Source organism: Anomalospiza imberbis, chromosome Z (genome assembly GCF_031753505.1).
Source record: "Anomalospiza imberbis isolate Cuckoo-Finch-1a 21T00152 chromosome Z, ASM3175350v1, whole genome shotgun sequence".
In the NCBI taxonomy this organism is placed as follows: Eukaryota; Metazoa; Chordata; class Aves; order Passeriformes; family Viduidae; genus Anomalospiza; species Anomalospiza imberbis.
In genome coordinates this window covers 40,046,469-40,068,367 of record NC_089721.1, presented here as the reverse complement: position 1 = coordinate 40,068,367, position 21,899 = coordinate 40,046,469, and the positions used below count along the sequence as shown (strand labels likewise).

Sequence of the window (21,899 nt, the reverse complement as noted above, 5' to 3'; positions counted from 1 at the left end):
CTGTGACTTAATCCTGTTAGAACACGCGCTACTTTGCATGAAAGCACCGCGGAACACTCTACTTCTTCATACCAGAAAAGTCTGACCCAAGCTGGAGCTTAGCAGAGGCTCACAGACGTGCCTGATTGTGCTAGCGGGCAACAGAGATCCCAGAGAAGAGGGGACGCGGCTCTGCCGAAAAACGCGGATGCCGGAGTCGTTCAAAACCGGAGGTCTCCCCACGCCCCACACCCTTTCCTCCAGTACTCTGCCGCCTCGAGGCGCGGGCAGAACGGCGGAGTCCCCAGGCAGCCCTCCCTGCCTTCCTCTCGTTTCCTCCTCCAGCCTCCTCGCTTCCACGGCGGAGGCTGCCACACACCGACCGCCGACGGGGCGGCGGCGGCAGCAGCGGGGATATCGGTGCACGGCGCCTCCGAGCGGCCGCGGGGCAGCTCCCGCCGCGCCGAGCCGGGGGCGGGCAGCGGGGCTGCCCCTGCTCACGGAGAGCGGAGGGGCGGCGGCCGCGGCTCGCCCCGGGTCTCGAACGCTGGGGCGGTGCGACCGGCGGGGGCGGAGCCGCGCCCGTGACGCGGCGCTCCGGCGGCGGCGGACGGGCGGGGGCTCTCTCGGTGCGGAGCTTGTGCGCTGCGGCCCCAAGAGCTCCGGCGGCAGCGGCGGCGGCAGCAGCGCTCCGGCCGGGGAAGGAGGTGCCAGACTGCGGCGTCGCGTGCGGGCAACGAGGGGGAGCGGAGCGGCTGCTGAGGCGGCCGCAGGAGGAGGAGAAGGAAGAGGAAGGGAGCGGGGAGCAGCGCCGCTTGGTCGGCCCGGCGGTGCTGCTCGCCGCCACTTCCCCGCTGGGCGCTCTCCTGTCCGCGAACTCGATCCGCTACCGGAAACTCGTCTCTCCTCTCAGTCCCGCCGGCGGGGTCTCGACACGGCTTTCGGCCCCGGCGAGGCGGGCGGGGGGCAACTTCTCGCACTTCTCCGGAGAAGGATTTGGGCCGCCCCGCTCCGGCGGCGGCAGCGCCTGCGGTCCCCGCCGCGGCGGCAGAACTTTCGCCTCCGACTGCGGGGCGGCGAGAGGGGCCCGGGTGCGCCGGCCGCGGTGGGAGCAGCGCGGCGGCGGCGCCGGCCCGGCAGCCGCGGAGATGAAGCTGAGCCGGCAGTTCACGGTGTTCGGTAGTGCGGTCTTCTGCGTGGTGATCTTCTCCCTGTATCTGATGCTGGACCGCGGCCACTTCGACCACCCGAAGAGCCCCCGGCGGGAGGGCACCTTCCCCAAGGTGAGCGGGGCGGCGGGCGGAGGTGGAGGGGAGAGCGGCCGTGCCGCCACCACCGTCCCCTGGACGTGCCGCTGCCGGAGCGCCGAGGCGCGGCGGGGACGAGGCGCGGCGTCTGCGGGGCTGGCGGGGCGGGGGCCGAGCGGGACCGCCTGCGGGCGGCGCTGCTGCCGACCCGGCCGGGGCCGCGGCGGGAGCGGGCACAGCCGGGCGCGGGGTCTGGCGGGGCTTGCCCGGCGGGACGGGACGGTGCCGCCCTACGGCTGTGGCCGCTCCGCGGGTGGCGGAGCGGGGTGAGGGGCGTGCGCGGGCAGGACGGGGAGAGCTGACAACTTGGGATGTCAGCTGTGTCAACAACAGGTAGATTTAGAGAAATGCTGACTTGGTCGCTGCTTTCCGCTGAGCCGTGCTTTGGAGCCGTAGGTGGCTGACCCGACAGTTCCTCATTGACGCAGTACTTCAGTTCTTCACTTTCCTGTGTTCACTGCGTAAAGAGAAGTTTAAAAGCTGTGTGTCGTGGTTGTGTTCTAATAAGGAATGTTTGCCCGTGAGAAGAAACGTGAATTTCAGAGAGGACGTGGTTTGCTGTGCAGAACGGCACAATACTGCTCGCTATACACAGCTGTGTGTTCTTAGAGACAAAAAGCCTAGCAAAACCCCACAACATAGAATACAAAGTTATAACCTATTATGCTTGTACGGTACTTATTTTTATTTTCATTGGAAACAAACAGAATGAAAGTATGTTTTAATACTGAAGTTTTAAGACTTCAAATGAATAAAAGAACTCTAATAACTTAGTTAAAAAGTAACAATTATCTCTGTGTTAGAAACTATTGTTTCATTCAATGCAAAAGTAATAATTGATATAGTTTTTAATAGTAAAGACAAAGGCCTCAACTTAAATGTAAAGAAAGAGAGGAGATCTGTTCTGCATTTATTCTTTCAAGTTACAGTTCAGGGGTCAGCCTTCAGTTTTTGCTGGAAGGAAGAGAACAAGAGGAAGAGAAGAGGAGCAAGACAAGGCTGGTTAGAGCAGCTGTGTCTATTCAATGTGTAACTCCAACAGGAGGGTAATGCCACATGCCACTCTTGTAACAGCTATGTAATAGTGCTGCTTTGGGGATATGGGCAGTATTTTATGTGAGGAAATCACTTAATGTATCATTCTGCCAACGGGGTTTAATACAGGTATTTATTAAAGTAAGGAACAGGAAAGCTTATCCATGGGTGTTGTTTTTTTATTTTTAGTGTTAGATTTTGGATTGAAATACTTGAGTGAACAAGGAAGATTTATTATACGTGTTTTCTCTTCCATTGTCAGTGTCTTGCAGTTGTCTGTTCCTGTCCTACTCTGTAATCCTGGTCAGAGGTGTAACATGGTCTTACCTCTTGTGACCATGGGTTTGGTGCCTTAATCTATTTTCAGGCCTATTCGTTCCAGGTGATGTAGTCAGCTAGGGACAAATTTTTCTCCTTTCATCCTCCTCCCTCCCCTTGGTCTTTCAGTGTTTACTCTTTTTGTCTTTTCCATGCCTAGATTTCTTTGAAGCTTCTGATTCTCACTGGAGAAACTTCTGCCTTTCACTGGTCCTTCCTTTGTGTAAAGCAGTTACCTTTTCCTTTCTTACTGCTTTGTCTTTTGAGGAAGTTACAGATGAAATTCAAATTATTCACTTTGTTACAACTGTGAAACCTCTGACACCTAGTAAATGCTTTCAGAGTTTTATAACAAGTTTGAAATAAATGCAAAAGATAAAGAGTGGAATAGAAGCCTCTAGAAATATATGAAAGAAACACTTTAATACTACTACCTCAGCTGACAAAAAGTTGTTTGTGTCAGTGCAGTGTTGCCAGAGCTCAAAGTACTCTAAGTGAAACTAGTCACAGATGTAAAACCTTCAGGCTGTTTTTGGTTGAAAAAAGCTATGGTAGCAGATTGTCAGTTTAAGAATGCATTTTCTTTTCTGATGACAAAGGTCAGAATTTTTTAGCTTAGAAAAAGGTGTTAAGATTTTTTTTTTCTTTCAGATGTTATTGGTTTGATTCACTTCATACCTCTCTGATTTGGCAACGTGCTTTGCTGTTTCTCTGTGCAGTTCTGGTAACAGCACACGTCACCTTTCATGTCCCGGAAGTTGCACATTGATTAGTTTGTTCTTTCTGACCTACGTGGCTTACAATTAGGTCACAGAAGCGGGTACTTCTGGAAGCAGTCCCTTGTTTTGCTTATAAGCATTTGCTGTCTAGGTATTCTGTTTGAATTCTACCAGAACAAGAGATGGGATTTTTCAGCTGGTAGTGCCTGTTGAGCTGTATTTACCTGAAGTGTCATGGTAATTAGTGCCACTAGTAAAATAAGTTATTAGAACTGCTGCTCCATTTTCATTACCACATTTTTTCCAAAGCAAGGTGCCTTCTCTTTGTGTGGTCTCAAGGTAAGTTGCATCAGACTTAGTCCTCTTTAAGGCTTCTCAGTGTAGGCCAATGGGGTCAAGAGAATGTCCTCACAGAACTTGCTTACTAGTTTGAGAGTTCAGGACACAAACAAAAATGTCTTGCAGAAATAATTGGTGGGCAAGAACTCCCAAGATGGATAAATATTCATAGATATATGGCTTTATGTTCTCTTTGACCAAATATTTAAATGCTTTTCGCTGTGGTACTAAACAAAACCAGGCTTGGGACACAGCAATAACTTTATGTCTTTTTTGGTGTTTGTGTTGCAAAAGCTGGCATCAGTAGTCAGTTTCACTGTGAGTTTTTGCCATACCTATCTATGCTAGGGTGGCATCAAGGCAACTATAATAAAACTTCAGTGAAAGTGATTTATAGCCTTGTCATCATTGGTGGTGCATTTAAATCTTAATAGCAGAAGATCTCTGGGTTGCCATAGAATGGAAACCACTGTTAATATGGGGAAAAATAGGTACCTATAATACATGTTGATCAAGGCTTACTGACCTCTCCTCTGTAATTCCTGCAGGTATCTTTGTGGATCCTGCCTGTTTGTCAGGTGTATGTTATTCTGGTGATTACTGTATCACAATTATTATCCGAGTCTGTTCCTAGCCATGGGATGCTCCTGTCTCAGGTCACATATCAGAATATTATGAGCCCTAGTGTCTTGTCTCAAGGCTAGGAAGCATATTACAACATTGTGCAGAGATGAGCTCAAGGTGCAGGAAGAGTCTTAGGTGCATTTTTAGGTTATTATAGTAGCAGTTGTCTGTTCAGTTCATTGGGTAAGATTATTCTAATTTAATATAGTGGGAAAAGGGTTGAGTGTATTGTTTTTGGTATCAATAATACAATATTCTCCTGGAAATTTTGTGTGACTGCAGAGTTGAGGAAGTTTCAAAGTGGTATTTAGTTCTATGACATTGCCTGTGCAGAAGGTGTCATGTATGAGGTGTGGGCTAAATTAAAAACTACTAAGTGAAAGCTACATTCAAATCAAGTCTGAGAAGACATCCATAAGCAGCTTACCTTATTGAACTTGTGTTATTGTATACAGATGAATAACAAATACTGATAAACCCATATGAATATATTCTGAATTTTGGACTCATATAGAAGAATAAAATAGTGTAGCGGCTTTGTGGGCTGTTTATTTTGATTCTAGAGTCTCACCAAAGCATGCATGTCACATACTAAAAATACACTTAAAAAAAAAAGGTGGAGGGTTTGTTTGTAATAGTGTCTTACATCAGAAATATATGATTTTTATGTAGTCTTATGATGAAAGTTTATTTTGAGTGAATTTTATGGCTAAGCAAGGGGCAAACAGCATCACGTTGAATCATTCTCTGTCACTACCTGACAGGTAATGCTTTGAACTTGAGCTTTTTCCTCTAAATACTTTTTCACATGGTTTGGTTTAGCTTTTATAGGACAATATCACTGCACTGTGTTAAATGTTGTTTCTGTAAATACATTTTTGAAAGTCAAGACTGCTATGATTTTAGTAGGTAAATGGACCAGCACCAAGGAATGTTTCATTTTGCCTTTATTCTTTTAACTTTATTAAAAGGCAAAGTAGAAACATACAGCAACTACCATGCTTACCATTTTCTTTTTCCTAAACAACTGTTACTTGAATAAGATTTCCTTGCCCCCTCTGTGTTTTTTCCCCACCTCTCTCTTTGACCACCATTATTTAAAGCATACTGTCATCTCATGTGTGTAAACTGCTTTTATGAACTTGATTTATTTTTTTTTTTTTGGTTCCTGTCTCCTTCCAGCAAATCATTAAGTGTCCTGGCAGTTGGTACTGCTAAAGGTTCTTGTTGGATTCTTGCTTTCAAGGCATCTACACAGTGCATCAGATACTCCAGCATAAATATCACAAGTGGTGGTTGTTCCTGTATGGGGTATTATTTCATCTGAGTTAGCCAATAATTTGACAGTAGTACTGCTTGGCCAAAATAGGAATCAAAATAGGGCAGAGCAGTAGTGGCAGGAAATTAGGACCAAATACATGGCAGAAACACCAGAGTTCTTTGATCTGTGTGGTGAGCTTTGCTCCAGGGTTCTGCTGAAGTAGCCCCTCCCCTACTGTAAGGCAGCTCTGCCTTCTGTCAGCTCTGAGTCCCCACTGGGCTGTGGGCTTGGCAGGTGCCATGCCCCACAGATACACACCTCTTCCAGTTAGAGCTTTGCTGCATACCTTGCCATAGTGAAGTACCTGAAATCAATTAGTCACATGCAGTATAAATACATGTGTTTTGATGCTGCATGTTCTTAGTAACTAGTGTGTTTTCATGAGCTCATTTGGGAGCTTTCTGACCTTTATTATACAACAAGGAACAGGACTTTCTGTTTGTAGAAGTATCAGAAGCAGCCTGGTCAGGTATTTTAGGAAATGTTTGTCTGTCTAAAATGTGAATAGTGGTAATTAAGGTTGTGCATCATTTTGAAGTACTCATTTTTTGACCTCTGAGCACTGAAAAACTGTGGGCACAGTGACTTTTACTAGCATTAGTATGAGTTTTACATCAGAGGAGACTGAGAGTTGAGTGAAGAAATCCACAGAAGGAATCAATTTTTCTGGTTTTGAAACATGTTGACTTGTTTAAAAACAAAAAATTCCTATTAACAACACTTAGTAACTAAACAATCTAAAAGCCTTTGAATGTCATGGAAATGATCTTGAGTGCAAATATTGAAAATCTAGGATTACTTCTGCTGAGTTTTTAGTACTTTGCAAAGGAGGAGCAGCTGCCTTTGTGAACATAATTACAGGTCAGTGACAAGTCTTTGTTTTCCTAATGTTCACAGAGTGTGTTTGTTTTTGTTGCATGCACATTGTGTGTAAAGTTCTGGCTAAGCAGCAGTCAAGCAGAAGCTATTAGCCTCCTTCAATTATAGTCTTTAAATCTGGTGTGAAATGTTGAACAAAACGTATTTTACAGAATACATAGTCTACAAAACAGTAACTTAACTATAATTGAGCACATCCTTCTGCTACCTAGAGTCATTGCCGAATTTAACTGTATAAGCTAAACAGAGAGAGGTTTTCTAGTTTGTTCTTACTTAAGCTTTTCTTGGTCTAACACATTTAGTTTTGACTTGTTCAAATGAAAATAACCATTATTAAAGTTTCTACTCGTAATGGCAGATAAGTTGTTCTTCACTTTTGTACTGCTAGACATTTAAATAAACATTCAGCATAGGGTAGGGAGGAGAATCAGCAAGGAGATGAACACAAAATGTATCCGTAACAGTAGCAGTGAATGTTTTTCAGTTTAATTGACTTTAAACTGAGTATTTCTGTATTTCTTTTTCCTTGCCTTCAGGTCACTGATGATGGTGTCAAAACTAGTCCCTAACAGCATGCCTTATATTTGTCTCTGTACATGGCATGAAACATAAGTCCAGCGTAATAGTACTTTAAACATTGTTTTTATTGCTGGCTCAGGTGATAAAGCAAAATGTGAAAGTCTATCAACTTCTTAAAATCTATTTGTCAGGCTGTTGAATCTTTGGATCAGAACTTTCTCATTTGAACAGACTTTTGTAGTTATTTAATTCAGAAGATTTCCAGTGCCTCTGTAAAGTGAGCTTTCTTAGAATAGTACTTTAAGGGTAGGAAATGACTAACAAGGTTTCTTATGTTCTTTTCATTGTCACAAATGCACATAAGCCCTCTGCACAGATCAGCAAAGCCTTCAAACCTTGATTTGTCCTTTAATTGATACATTGTATGTTTGTTTTTTGTACTGCATCCTGCCTTGCAAAGAGAATACATGCTGAAACCATGTATTGTAATATTAAACTTTGATGTTACATTGGGTTGTATTTTTAACTTTTACCTGCCTGTTTTTTCTGTGCAGGAGGTTAACATTTAATTGCGTATTTAGTATGTTCTGTTCACTGTACAGTGCTCTGACAGTGAACAAAGAATGCCTCCTGCTGTTACCATCTTGATAAGCTGGCATCTCATCAGAGTTTATATCAAGATTTTGGCAAAGATAGCTCATGATTTCTAGAGATGTACCTGGATATAGTCACTGGCAAGACTGGTGAAGAAAACTGTTATGATGACTGCCATTCAGTGCAGCCAGAAAATGAGACTTTAACTCCAGCTTCCTCACTGCTTGCTGTAGTGAATGTGTATAGGCAATGACGTCAAATTACACAACCTTTGGAGAGTTCTGTCCATTGTGGTGCTCCATTTTCTACACCACAGTTCTTTGGTACAACAGAGCCTCTACTTCAGGACACCGACAGCTCCTTTGTGGTCTCCTTTTTCTTCATGTGGGTGAGAAAGGGAATGGGTTCTGGCTTGTTTTGAACCCAGCACTCAGTGGTTGCTGGCTGAGTCTGGATGCAAATACCCAAATTCCAGCTGATACAACATCAGAAGTCTCTAATCTGGATTTCTCCTCTGCCTACCTGTTTCTATGACATCTCACCTGTGGCCCTGTCCTACTCCCTCTTCAATTATTTGAGCTGATTATTTTTCCTGATGAAGTGATCACTACTGGTCTGTTGAAAGCCATTGCATTTTAGAGGAGTTTTCATTTTCACTCAAAAAATGAAAATTCCAACTAGCATCCTTTCTGCATTGTACAGTGTTTAGATAGGAGAAACTGAACACTCTCTACTTCCTCAGAATGAAACATGTTGAATTATCACTGTGTTACTGGGCTTCCCTCCATGTGTTGGGTGTCACTCTGCTCCTTTCTGTAGAGTCCTTACTGCAAATCAGACTGGTGTCAGGAGCAGAGAAGCACAAGCAGAGGGCAGTGGGAAAGCAGACTGCTCTGGAGGATTTGGGGCATGAAAACTGCTGAAGGATTTAGAGTGACTGAAACAGGAGCTGTTTATGTACCTGATTCATGTGTTGATAGTGGCAGGTTTCTCAGGCAGCTAACAGGTGTGGACTCTTCTTGTTCCAAATGGGCAGAAGGTGTGTGGATCTGTGTTGCCTTCACAGAAGGCAAGAAAATTGAGAGAATTTTGTTGGTTAAGACCAACCCTGTGTAATCACAGGGGTGGAGAACAGGTGTGCTGCTCATGTGATGCCATTCTCCTACCAAAGCAGCTGTAGCTACTTTTGATATATTTATTGGCACTTTGCGCTTCTAGTAGAAGTGCTTCCTATGCTGTGAAGTTACAGGGATTGTCTTTATTGCTTTTTTAAAAAAATTATTTATGCATTCATCAATATATAAAGACAGAGGGAAATGAAAGAAAGAAACTTACACCAAAGTTATTATAAACTTTTTAACCGGTTGTCTAGGCCAGTGAGTGATCCACATTACTTTTAGTTTCCTTATGTTAAAACAAGTATGTAGATTAACAGAGCATCATTTAGTGTTGTTTACTTGTATTAGGATATACTTTGTGTATCTCCAATTTTTGGTGCAGTTAGGCATTTCTCAAAGTCTTGGATCAAGATTACTTCTTTTCTGAGAAGACTTGATGTTGTGAAGTCTGGGATAGTTTTTCTAATATTTATGACTTGTGCACCTACTAAAATTTTTCTATTTGGTGTCTACAAAGCCATGCAGAACCCAGCATTTCAGACAGAATTGGTTAATGTAAAATTGATACAGCTCAGATTAAAAAGAAATTAAAAAAATCTCCCTGCTAACCCTCTAATGTGTGGAAAAAATTGAAATTTTAATTGTAAAGAATACTGTTGGAGCATGGTTTTAGTAACAGTGAGGATCTCTGTGTTTTGTCTTTTAATTAGACCTATTTACTGTCCCCTGTAACATGCTTCTAAACTTTTTCTGGTAAGACAAGGTCTATTTCTAGCAATTAATAAGATAAAGCAGGTTTAGAGTAACTTCAGTTTGGTACTGTTTGGCCTTGATATTTGAAGTCAGTTACCTTCCTTTAAAAATGTTGAAACTGAATTTATTTTCCTCTGTTAAATTCATTGTTTCAAAGAGTTTGCAGTGTTTTCTATATTCAGCTCATATTTTAAAATAATTTAACTATTGAATGAGCACTATCTATTTAAAATGAATAAGGAGAAAAGGTGAATGCACAAGAAAATAGACCTAGCTTTTGCATATTTGGGATCTGTTGCATCCCGGGTTTGGGTTTAGATTAGGTGTTCTGATATATGTTAGTTAGCTGGTTCTGTGTACCACTGTGCACCCCCATGTTCTCCCCGCGGTGGTCCGCTCCGGGTCACTTACCATTGGAGCATCACCATGCCAGTCCTGTAACCAGCCCCCCGTTTGCTCCTGAGAGTTCTGTGTCTGTTACCCCACCCCTGCATTCCCATTTGTCCCGGAACCCAGCACACACCCCTGTCGTGTTCCCATCGGTTACCGTGCTCCACGTCACTCCCCCGTTGTCTGTCCCCATTGGGCGAGGGGGGCTTCCACCCCCGTCGGCCCACCCCCTATAAAATCCCATGTGCTACTTTGTTCGGGGCCGTCTTGCCCATGCTGGTTTGGGAACAGCTGCATTATTCACCGCTGCTCCATCACGTGAGCAGGGTGCGCCATCTTCTCTCACCCTTTGTCTCGTCTCAGCGTCTGGCTATGGCGCGGCAGACCCACGCAGAGGCACAGCCCTGGAGCTCCGCACACAGGCAGCAGCCCCCGTCCGGCCGAGAAGCAGCGCGCTAGCCGGACATCCCCGTAGCCCAGGACCGGGGGAAGAAAAGTGAAACGCTGCAGGGATCCATGTGAAATTTTCACCTTGAGAATGGATTCCTGACATGAATTATTTTTATACTGAGTGAAGGCTGGGATCCATTTCTAGTCTGAGACACTGTTGTTTCTTAAAGTTAATTCTCATGGATCTGACATTTCACAACAAAAAGCAAAAACATTTTGATGATCTCAAAAATTTAATTTCCTGCAGTTTTAGCTTTGGTATTGCATGAGGTCTTGGTTACATGTTCTTAACCATAGCTTTTTATTTCATGTTTTGCATTCAAGTTGAATCGGCATATGGCATGTTTAAAACCTTTGGAAGAGAGGCATGATGTGTATCACAGTCTACAGAAAAGAAAGCAGACTTTTCTATATTAGTGCCCTCTGTTAGGTTGCACAGTGGGAGGTCTTCTTAAGAATTTCTTTCTCCAAATAACAGAAGATTTACCCCCAAAGTTAAAGTATCATGCTTTAACTGACTTCTGAAAGTAATTGTCCTAGGTAGGCTGAAATCTTGCAGCTTACAAATTATTGCTGGGTGTATGTAGCAACATATGAAGTTGTTGATGTTTGAAGGTCATCTGGTAAAAAATTGCTATTTGTAGACAGAGAACTTGGTTTACAAAGAAAAATATTTTGTCACATAATAAACAGTAAACTGGTAGAATTGTTACATATTTTTCAAGGTTTAACATACAATAAGTTAAATGAAAAGTATGTCTTAAAGATATGAGATATGACATGACCTCCAAATTTGGAGGAAGTTTATATCTGTCTTCTAGAGACTGGCATTATATGCTGGTGGAAGAATCAGTCAAACATGCATTTTATAAGGTTTTTATGTATTTCCTTTTTGGTTTTTTCCACTGTGTCTATTGTTGTCCTGGAAGAGCATATCATTGGCTAGATCATGTAAACCAGATTGGTGGTGTGTCCTGTGACCAGGTAGTTAGCTGTTGCTAAGCAATGTGAAACTCTTTTTGTGGAAGAAGGTGTAAAACATACATGAAGGAGAATAAAAATTTTAAACAGTTGTCTGATTTTACAGTTGTAGAGGCAGTGTCAATAGTGGTGGGATAGGTGTGAGCAGTGCTTTAGCTGCTTGCACACTTGATAACTCTGAACGGTAGTCATATGCAGTGAAGCCGGGAATAATTTGTATGGATGGCAGCTGTACTGTAACTTCCTAGGAATCTAAAGATCAGAGCCTCTGTTGGGCAGCTTGTAAAGCCCTTATCAAGTATTATTTTATATATGTTATTTTTAGATTGAGTGGCATACTAGGCTATTAGGCTTCATGTAGAGAAGCCCTTCTTACTTTCAAAACATTACAGGTATTTCAAGGGAAAACACTAATTTTACATAGAAATATGTACATTATCTTTAACATAGCATTTGAAAGTTTTTAGTCTGTTTCTTTTGTGCCACCAGGTGGCATAGGACTACAGTCTGTTTATTTTTTTTTTTCTTTCCAGCATTCCATCATCTGCATATTGATTTCTTCTTGTTTTCAGTTCATCAATTTTATAAGTTTCGAGATTCTATCTTTAAATTGTTGGGATTTTACGATGTTGCTCCTACATCTCATTTAGCTTAATCTGGTTCTGTCATCAAAATACATTTTTGTCTTTTTTGGAAACAGTAGCTGTCTGCCTCTGTTGCATTTTAAAGCCTGTTACTGTTTTCAGCATGTATTAATCTAAGAAACAGAAATAACAAGAAGTGGATCAGCACTTTTCACAGCCCATAAAACACAGAGACAAACCAATAGCATTAAAGAAATACTAAAACATATTGTCTAAAAATTACGAAGAACTTCCATAAAGGTAGAATTATAGTAATGACAGTTTAGAATCCAAAAACATGACTGGTAACTCTTGGTAAGGATTTGTTTTTTTGTTTTTTTGTTTTCCATTCCTGAGGACTTTGCAAAGCCAAGAATGTACACATCATTTTAGAAAGGAGACCTTATCCTTTGCAAACTACAGTTGCTGAAAAGAAAAAGGCAAATATTTCAAGTATATTGCTGTTGAAAGGGAAAAAAGTGTCATGTACAGATGTTGTTTCTAATATTATACTACAGTCCTAAGAAAATAAGGCAGTGGTGCTGGGAAAAAGTCATTAAAATCATAAGTCACAGAGTAGCTGTCTACTGAATCAATGGTATTTGTGTTGAATGTAATGGTAAAATGTAGATGCCTGAAACTGAAGCAGGTTTTGCTGTAATGACAGCTGCTTTCAAAAATATCTAATCATGTGTTGTGTATTTTTGGATCTCATTTCAATGTTAATAATAGAAAGTGACTGGTTTTTTTGTTCTCTTGTCACTTCTTGTTACATTAAAGTAATTCTGAGGAAATAAAGAAATTTCTGTAAATGTGAAAGATATCCCTAAGGTCATATTAAATAATCTTGCTTTTTTTGATTCTGTAAAAGCTAGCACCTTCATGCCTGATAAAAAGCATCCCTCAAATAATTTGGAAGGAGTGGCTAGTACATGAGAGGGCAGTAGCGTTTTGGGGTGTCTTGATTGGCTGTGCTCCCTCCTGCATTCCAACAGTACAGTGATTAGATACTATTAAATTGCTTTGTGGGATCTGTCTCTTCCTTCCAAGTTGCACTGGAAGATGCGTTGGCTTCTTTCAATTCACACTAGTGCTGTTCTGCAGCCTTCCTCTTATGGAACTCTGTAGAATATCTAGAAAATCCTGTTGTTTGGCAATTGGAGATGACCTTCTGACTGAAAATGCCATTAGCTTGATCTCTCTTTTACAGGATTTTCTTGATGATTGTAATAGTCCAATTATACAGATTATTCCTGTGATCAGGCTGTTAAGGGATCTCTTATGCCCATGAAGTTCTTTTGTTAATTTCTCTCCAACTTTCACTGAAAATCAGAAAAGTGGTATTTATATTTTGCATGTATGGGAAAAACCTGAAATGTTTACAATATTCTCTTAATCCCATCACGATGTGACTGACTTGTAAAAAATTGCTTTCTGTTTGATGTTCTGATAAATGAAAAGATCAGATTTTTGGAAATGAAAGATGTGAAAAAAGTTGAATTAGATATAATTGCTACTTGACACTGAGACTTTAGAGAGTATCTTTGTATCACTGATTAAATCTAGTGCTGTGAATTCAAGTTCAGAGGAAAAATTTATCTTTTGCTATTTTCTCTTGTACTGGAAAGAGGAACTTCTGTGTTGCATCAATTCCTTATTTGTCTTTATGTAAAATATAGAGATATATTTGAATTTTCTTTGTGATCACATACTATTGTGAATTTTTTTTGTTATTGTTGGGGTTTTTTTGAGTCTGTCAAGAATTTTCCTGAGAAATAATTAAACTTTACTTTTTTTTTTTTTTCTCTCCCCTAGGGCCAGCTTTCAATATTGCAAGAAAAAATAGATCATTTAGAACGCCTGTTGGCAGAAAATAATGAGATTATTTCGAACATACGAGATTCTGTGATCAATCTGAGTGAATCAGTAAAGGATGGACAAAAAAATCCAGAGGCTGTAAACTTTGGTCAAGGATCTGTTTCTGAGTTGGTCCCTTCTGCTTCAGTTTTGCTTGCAGTTGATTCAGAGGATTGTTTGTTTGCTTCGAAAAGTGGAAGCCACAGTTCAGGTGTACAGGTAAGCAGTATGCTTTTCTCTCTGATTCAGCTGGAGTTTTAGCTGTCAGTATGTGTTTTATTCTGAAAATGTCAAGTTGCTGCTAAAATCTTGGTACTAAGAGATAATAGAGTTGTTGACTTGACTGCTGTGTTTAACAGATGCTCTGAAACTGTTCCTTTATAACTTTTTTAAAGGTTCTCTGGAAATTTAATAATGATTATGAAGAGCCAACATTTGAGAAAGCTTAAAAGTTATTTTAAAAAAATTTAAAAATCCCCATGGTGATTATTGCCCCACCAGTTCTTTGGAAACAATTTATTTGAGAATCTCTTTGAGTTTCCCCAAACACTTCTAAAACTGATGAAAAATAACCTGGAAATTGTGGATAGGCTTGGTTTAAATAGATTTTACTTTTAGGGGGCATATGTGTAGATGTAGCTTGATGGGGAGGTAAAGAATGTTCAAGAATTAGTAATTTCAAAAAAATCTTGGGTCCTTTTGAATGTCATTTCTGTCTTTCAGCATTCCTGTGTGTCTCCAGTTTGTACAGGCACTTTGATCAGAAAGGGGGAGCATATACCATGTTGACTGGTTGGCATAAACTGTGGAGGTTGAAGTTTTTAAAGTCAAACACTTCAAGTTGAATTTATTTTGCTTTCTGGTGATGCTTGTGAGTTCATGGACTCTTCCATATTCAGTTTTAATGGAGTGATTCAGGAGCACTGAGAATACTCCGTGAAGTTTGTGATCTGTACTGTTTTTGTGAGTCTTGTGGGAGTACTATAAATATTCATAGTACTCTAAAACAAAGATTAAATTTCAAGTCCAGCTTTCTCATTTCAGAATTTGAAGTATTTCTATTGCAGGAAAAAGACAATGGACTTCAGACAAATAAATACAATAATTAGAACAATTGCAGCCTCTGATGTATCATGCTTAATACCTTTAAACTCTTCAGGGATAGGCACTACCTTAATGTTTTTTATAGAAAAAATAGACTTTTTAAAGGCAATATCTGAACACCACTTTGTGTGTCTGATAGGCATTAAGACTTCTGTGCAGGGAAGTGAAACATCTGGACCAGTGGTTACAGCTTACAAGTTAGAGGATTATTAACAGGTTATTCACCGTACAATCTGTTACCATGTTAGGTGATCTACTTTTTTCTGTGCATTAAAAATAAGATCTAGTAAATTAATTTTGAGATAAAATATGTTGTCTTAAATTCTTGGGCATGTTATGAATGGAAGGTAAAACATATTTTCTAAAACTGCTGTTTGTTTTTTGCTTCACGCTTGCAGGATATAGTTATATCACCCAACTACCTACTACCTACCTAATGGGAGTCTGATGTAGCTAAACTAATTTTGGATAATTTTCTTTACTTTTATGTACATTTGCATGTACATAAGAAGCAAACATACTGTTCCCCTACTCACACTTTCCTTACTTCCTTGTGCAGGGAGGAGGGCTTTAATGTTCTTTATGTCATTGCATTGCACGCTCTGCTCAGCAGGTTATTCACTGCCATCATTAAGTCACTTTAATAGTGCTACTATACATAGTTAGTTTCCCATCCTGTGAGTTTGAACTGCATTTCAGTTATGGAATCTAAGACCTTGACTTTAGTAGAATTACTCTAACACCACAAGCATTAACAAGCTGATCTAAATCAGTGATCGAAATAGTAAAACTAAAAACAGTTTTACTATTTAATACTCTACCAACCCTGATGTATTCTGCATGCTCAATTTATTTGAGACAGTTTCAATAATATTTTGAGCACTTTTTGAAAGAAATATGTGTTAATTACTGCTGTTTGTAAACATTAACTTAAACCCACAGTTTTTTACATTACTTCTGCCATGTCTGTCTCTCAGGAGGGTGTATGAGAGACTAGAAAGTAGTAAGAGCTAATATAGGTGAGATTAAGTGTTTGGATAAAAAATAACTTTACAGAATGAAGGCAAAAGAGTCTTCACTGAATGAATCATGAAAGTTGATTATAGTCTCCCATAATGGAGAAACCATTGTAAGAAGGTATTCAAATATGGATTAAGAAACCTTGTGATGGTACAGTGAGAAATATTGCTAGATTTGCTACTCAAAGACATGTGATTTCATAAAATAGAAAAACCAAATTGCTAACAACATGAGACCAAAAGATTCTCAGATTGGACAGCTGAAGGATGTTCTTTTCATGGAGGAATTATAAATCAAGAAATTGTTTACTTGCTACTTGTGCTGTTTGTAAGTAGGTAGAAAACTGTAACAGAACTGGAAGCTGAAAATAAAGCTGACTTGAAAATGCTATAATTTAAGTCAGGTAAAAGACTAGTGTGTACTTTTTTCCCAAAAGATAAATAGAGACAGGTAATAAACTCACAAAAATGAAGATGACTGGATTAAATATGGATATGACCTGATGCTTTTTCCATGTAGTAGTTCAAGAAGTATCTGGCATTTGTGCTTAGAGAAGATGGAAATCTCAATAGTCATCATGCTGAGCTGGAGGGTCTTTTAAATAATACAGTGAGATGTTTCCCCTCTTGTCCATTTCTATACTGAAGCATCTAACATCAGGCTCAGAAATGTTCCTCTTTTTGAAAATGAGACATCAGTCACTCTTTGAAAAGGTTGCTTGAAGAGGCACAATACAAGCTTTTATTTCTTTTGAGCAGTAGTTTAGTATTCACTGTTAAGATGTGTCATGGTTTGACGCTGGCGCGATGCCAGCGCCTCCATGAAAATGTACCTTTTTAAATAATTGCTGTGAGATGTGATCAGGAACAGAGCAGAGCAGGCCCAAACTTTGTAACAAAGGAAAGAACTTTATTAAACTACTACTACTATAAAAACTACAAACACTAAATCCTGGATGAAGACTTTCCAAAACACCCCCCCTCCTCCCACCTAATTTCTAAACAAACTCAACGGTGAGACACCACCCAGGATCCTGATCAAGTTGCTACCCTTCAGATATTCAAATACTCAATCTTTCAAGGGAGACAGGAGTCTCTCTTGTGCCACAGACTCCCCAGGAAACACAATTGCCACCCTTGTGTTTCCATGTCACACATGGCAACCGCCCGGAGAAAATCTGCCAAGGTGACACTCTCCTTTCCATGTCACAGTGCTCTCACCACCGTGCATGGACAGACTGCTCATAGGGCTCCTTTAAGGATGCTTTGCCGTGGACCAAAAGAGACAACAGTTCAGTTTCTCATCTTGGGACTACATTCCTCCCCACTTTCCCCTGGGGCTTAGGGTTCAAGAACAGAGGTCTTCTTCTCCTCTTCTTCTTCCTTGAAGATAGAGGGCTTCTCCACACCTTCTCCAACTCTCCTCTGTTCTCTCCACTCTTCTGCTGGTAATCACTGAAACAGGTCTCTTGACCCACCAATGCACCCCCCTAAGTGCATCTTCTGTTAGGAGAATTTGGTTCAGTCTATGGCTAACACGAAAAGTCCAGCCACAAGCCACTCCATCATCTCCTTCCAACTCGAGAATTTCTTCTTCCATCATCTCGGATCCCAGACTGTCTCTCTTCTACTTCAAATCAAGGAGGAGTAATATTTTACAAAGCCTTCATTTCTCAGGAAAGGGTTAAAAGCTCAGACTCCCTGGACGGCTGATATCTCTGCCCAGCAGCCGATTCCCAAGGCCAAGGCTGGGCACCTTCCCCCCCACTCCTTCTCCTCCGCGCCGGCAAAGTTACAGGTGCCGTCCGGACTCTCTATCTCTTCCCTCTGGGTGGGGGGGGGATGACAAAGACATCTCCGCTTCTCTCCACCCTTCCGTCCACAGGAGCTGGCTCGGTTCCAGTCCTTCTACCCCTCGGCTCACCTCGACCAGGCCTCATGGCTTCCCCTCCCCCACCCAGCCCCATGGCTGGGCAGGGGAGATCTGCACAGCACCCTGACCAGAACCAAAGAGAGAGAGCTCTTGGGAGTTCTTGCTTTTAACCCCCTGTGTTCTCAGAGGCGTATCCCTATCTTCAGTGGTCACTTCAGGTGCCAATATCCAAACTTGACCACTGATTGGTTTGACCCAACTTCCTGAAAAAAATCACTTCCATGTCAAACCATGACAAGATGTTACAGTGTTTTCATGAGATTTATATAATTTCAGCAGTTTGAGTCCTTCAGTATAGAGGAAGAATAAACCCATATAGAAAAAAGATAACTGATGACCTTCCCAATGTTTTAATAAAAAGCTTGTAGCAACATGGCTGTCTTCTGAAGCAGTCACAATGAAGACAGGCAGTATCCTTTTTGAATTTCTACTGTCTACTGTTTATAAAAAGTCCTTTATTGCTATGTCAGTATTTTATACTTAGATGTGAATCTAAAATATCTCCATGAAATACTGTCTTTAACCTCTTTTGCCTTTTACTAACTGGCTTGGAATTTATTCTTCATTTGCAATCATGTAACTTGTTCAAGTGATGATGCAATTTGCAATTAATCCTTTGCACAGTTCCTACTGAGGGTGGTGTTGTATGAAAGAGAAAAAAGATTTAACTTCTGTCTTTTAGATTTCTTTTTGTAAGTGTAGGGATTTCAGCCTGATCTGGCTTTAGTTGATTTCAGTGGAGGCCCAGCTGAGGCTCTGCTAGATGCAGGATTACTGTGTTGTATTCCCTTCTTACATTACTTAGTTTCCTTCATACCTTAAGCTAAGGGCCTGTGGTGGATTGACCTTTTCTGGCTGTCAGATTCCAACCCATCCAAGGTCAACCCACTGCTCTTCCTTTAAGCACCAGAATCAGTGTCTTGAGGATTAAGAGATAAGGAGTGGTATGGCCAAAATTTGGACTGAACATTGCCAGAGTGAAATAACTATGGGGATTCTTTTGTTGTTTTTATGAGATGAAAGGGCAAGGAGTGGAGATTTACCTTGTATGTGGGTATGTGTAAAAAATTCCCTTTCTCAGGATTTTTATGTCACTTTGATTTTAGTATGGGAAATGTTGGGGATTTTTTGTTTATGTAAATGAAGTTTGTAAAGAATATGTGATGAATATATATTTTATTGACTGTTCTTAAGTAAGTGTTTCACAGAAGTGAGGGTGGAATGCTCCGGGTGCAGATGTCCAGGTGTTGGCAGTGAGGGTCTCCGGTATCTGTGAGGAGAGGCCAGTCCTGCCCTGTGCCAGACACATCTCCAGACCCATCATAGGGTACAGCCTCCATCAGCAAAACATGTCAGTACCTCTGGCAGAATGGGTTTTAGGAAAGGGTAAAATGCTGCCTGACAGTCTAAAGGCTAAAAACGGGAGAAACCATCCTGTGAACACCATGGTCCTTAATGAAGGAAGCCGAGAAGGCATTCTAGTCACTGGAGCAGGCTGAGAAGACCATAGTGGAGGAAGTGTTTCCCTGAAACCTGTGACAGGACCTCATGCCAGAATAGGTGGATATTTTCAGGAGGAACTGGAGCCTGTGGGGGATCCACACTGGAGGAGTTCCTGACATGCTGTGTCTTGTGGCTCTCATGCTGGAGCAGGCAAAATGTGTGAGAAGGAGAGAACGTCAGAGAGGAAACATTATGGCCTTATCTCTCACTATCCCACTCTATTTCAATTGGCAACAGATTAATTTAATGTTTCCAAAGTCAGGTCTGTTTTTCCTGTAATGAAAATTAGTAAGTGACCTCCCTGTTTTTATCTTCACCCATAATATTTTATATTTTTCCCCATGTTCTGTTGATAAGGAAAAATGAGAGAACAGCTGGGTGGAGGCCAAAGTCAACTATTGCAACTAGGCCTTAATTTCTTTATTCAGATATTTGTTGCAGATGTCTGTAGTTTTTTTAAGTTTTCCTAGCAGGACAGAAAGCACCTTACCACTGGGAAGGTTTAACTCTTGTAGTGTTCAAGTAATGAATGACTGCAGTAGGAGTCCTTTTTTTGTGTAAATAAATTGGTTTTTGTAGAAAGTTTGTCAGGTGTACAATTGTATTCTAACATGGGTTGGAACTGATTAAAGTTTAGTTATTAAACTAGATTGTCAGGAATTGCTTGTCTGATGTAAATTCATGTTTGTATGTTGTTTTCTTTCTTAAAAGCAAACAAAAGCCTTACAAAAACAATTTTCTTGAATCTCATATTAGTAGACTCTCTTTGAAGCTATATGGTGTTCCTTAAGTTTCATAGGAACTTGTTTGGGTATTTCTAGTGTTGCTTTATTTATCTGTGACCTTTTTGTTTTCATTGACAAGTGACATGTGTCTTGTACAATTAGTGTACTGGGGAACAGGAAATGTACAAAAGGCTTTGTTATAGCAAATTGGCTATAGTTGTCAGCATTTTTGTTGGTAACTTCTTTCAGTTCCTTTTTGCGATTTTGATGTTTGCCTCTATCTCTCTTATGCTGTCATTCCTTCTTGCTCAGTTTATTTCCTTCATTTCCTGCATTCCCCTGTTTAGTGTACTCTGTTATTTTGTATAATCCTATTCATATCCTCCTGCCCAATGCCACTGTGAGCTGCCATAATTTTTGTGACTTATGGCTCTTAATCCTACTGTTTATCTAATCAATGTCAGTTTCCTCAGTACAGAGCCTGCCAAATTCTCCTCTTCCTGGCAGCTATGTCTTTGGTGTCCTAGTGTGATTTGAAACTTGCTCTCATTTGTCAGTTTTCTATTCATTTGGCACATCATCCATCCCTCTGTAATGAACAAGCAGATCCATTTTACGTGAAAACAACTTTGTTTTTTAATAGCATAACTGTTTCATGTTTTATATTCCTTTAATTTCTCTGTTTTAGATGCTGGATGTCTATGACATTCTTCCTTTTGATAATCCAGATGGTGGTGTTTGGAAACAAGGCTTTGATATCACATACAATGAAAATGAATGGGACAGTGAACCACTTCAAGTTTTTGTTGTGCCTCACTCACACAATGATCCAGGTAATATGTTAACTGAATTGATTTGAGGATCTAGAGGCTTTTGGATTAGGAAATGCATTGCTATTTCTGTTAAGATTTGGGTTCTTTTGAAGCATACTAGTTAATATGTTAGATTTAAATCTTGCAAGGCAGTGAAACAGATGTATGATTTAAGTGCCACTGACTTCCAATGACAACTGTTATGATACAAGTTGTATGTCTACTGAATTTATTAACTGGAGCAGAACTTCAGTGTTGAAATTGAAAAATGATGGATTTCTCATAATACATTCAGTTTATACATTGCTGCATTAAATATCATGAATTCTTACTCTGATTTTTTGGACTGTCATAGATATTTAATCTTTAGCCTGTGCTAAAGAAATGTACTTTTAGAAGATGTGACAATGGCAAATCTGAAGTTTTTGACACCTTCTTTACTTTTTTTGTTCATGCCCCAACCTATAGTGGGATAATGAAAAGTCTAGATTTAAACAGAAATCTAGCTATACCTACATAATTTTATTTCCACCCTAGGGTGTTTACAGTGTAATAAACAAAATGGAGAAGTGTTCCTTTATTTTGGAATGACTTCTTGGTAAAATTTACCAAGAAGCAAATTATACTGCTACACTGTGGTCCTGGTACATGTACACTGATCATGGGAGGCTGGTAGTACTGGTTGTTGTCATAGAAAGCCACAATTTAAGTGATATTAAATTTTACTCCTGTATATCTCTCTAAAATTTTATTTGTTGCATGAAGTACTGTGGCTCTAAGTGAAGGAATGGTAGTTAGAACATAAATGGCCTTTATTTGCAAGCATGTAGCATTCTTAAAGAAAATGAATGTTGGAATGTGGAATTACTATATTACTGTCCAGTTATGACAGGTAAATTATGGCAGTATGGATATGATCAAAATATTCAGAGCAAATAATCACAGTATAGACCTAGATCTGCCTATTTATTGAACTGTGTTTGAACCCGTGTCCATT

General features: G+C 40.6%; 1 protein-coding gene across 2 annotated transcripts in view; it reads left to right on the top strand.

Moving 5' to 3' along the window:
• The first annotated feature begins 263 nt into the window (after positions 1-263).
• Positions 264-21,899, top strand: part of MAN2A1 (mannosidase alpha class 2A member 1) — a 106,184-nt gene continuing 84,548 nt past the window's right edge. Inside the window, exons 1-3 of one of the 2 annotated variants that reach the window (XR_010994551.1) lie at positions 264-1,262; positions 13,765-14,025; positions 20,779-20,923. Coding sequence is in view for 1 of the 2 variants with exons in the window: in XM_068176774.1 (XP_068032875.1) it covers positions 1,128-1,262; positions 13,765-14,025; positions 20,779-20,923 (541 nt within the window). In the remaining variant the exon portion in view is untranslated. The remainder of the gene's footprint in view (positions 1,263-13,764; positions 14,026-20,778; positions 20,924-21,899) is intronic. The other variant, XM_068176774.1, reaches the window with a different exon arrangement.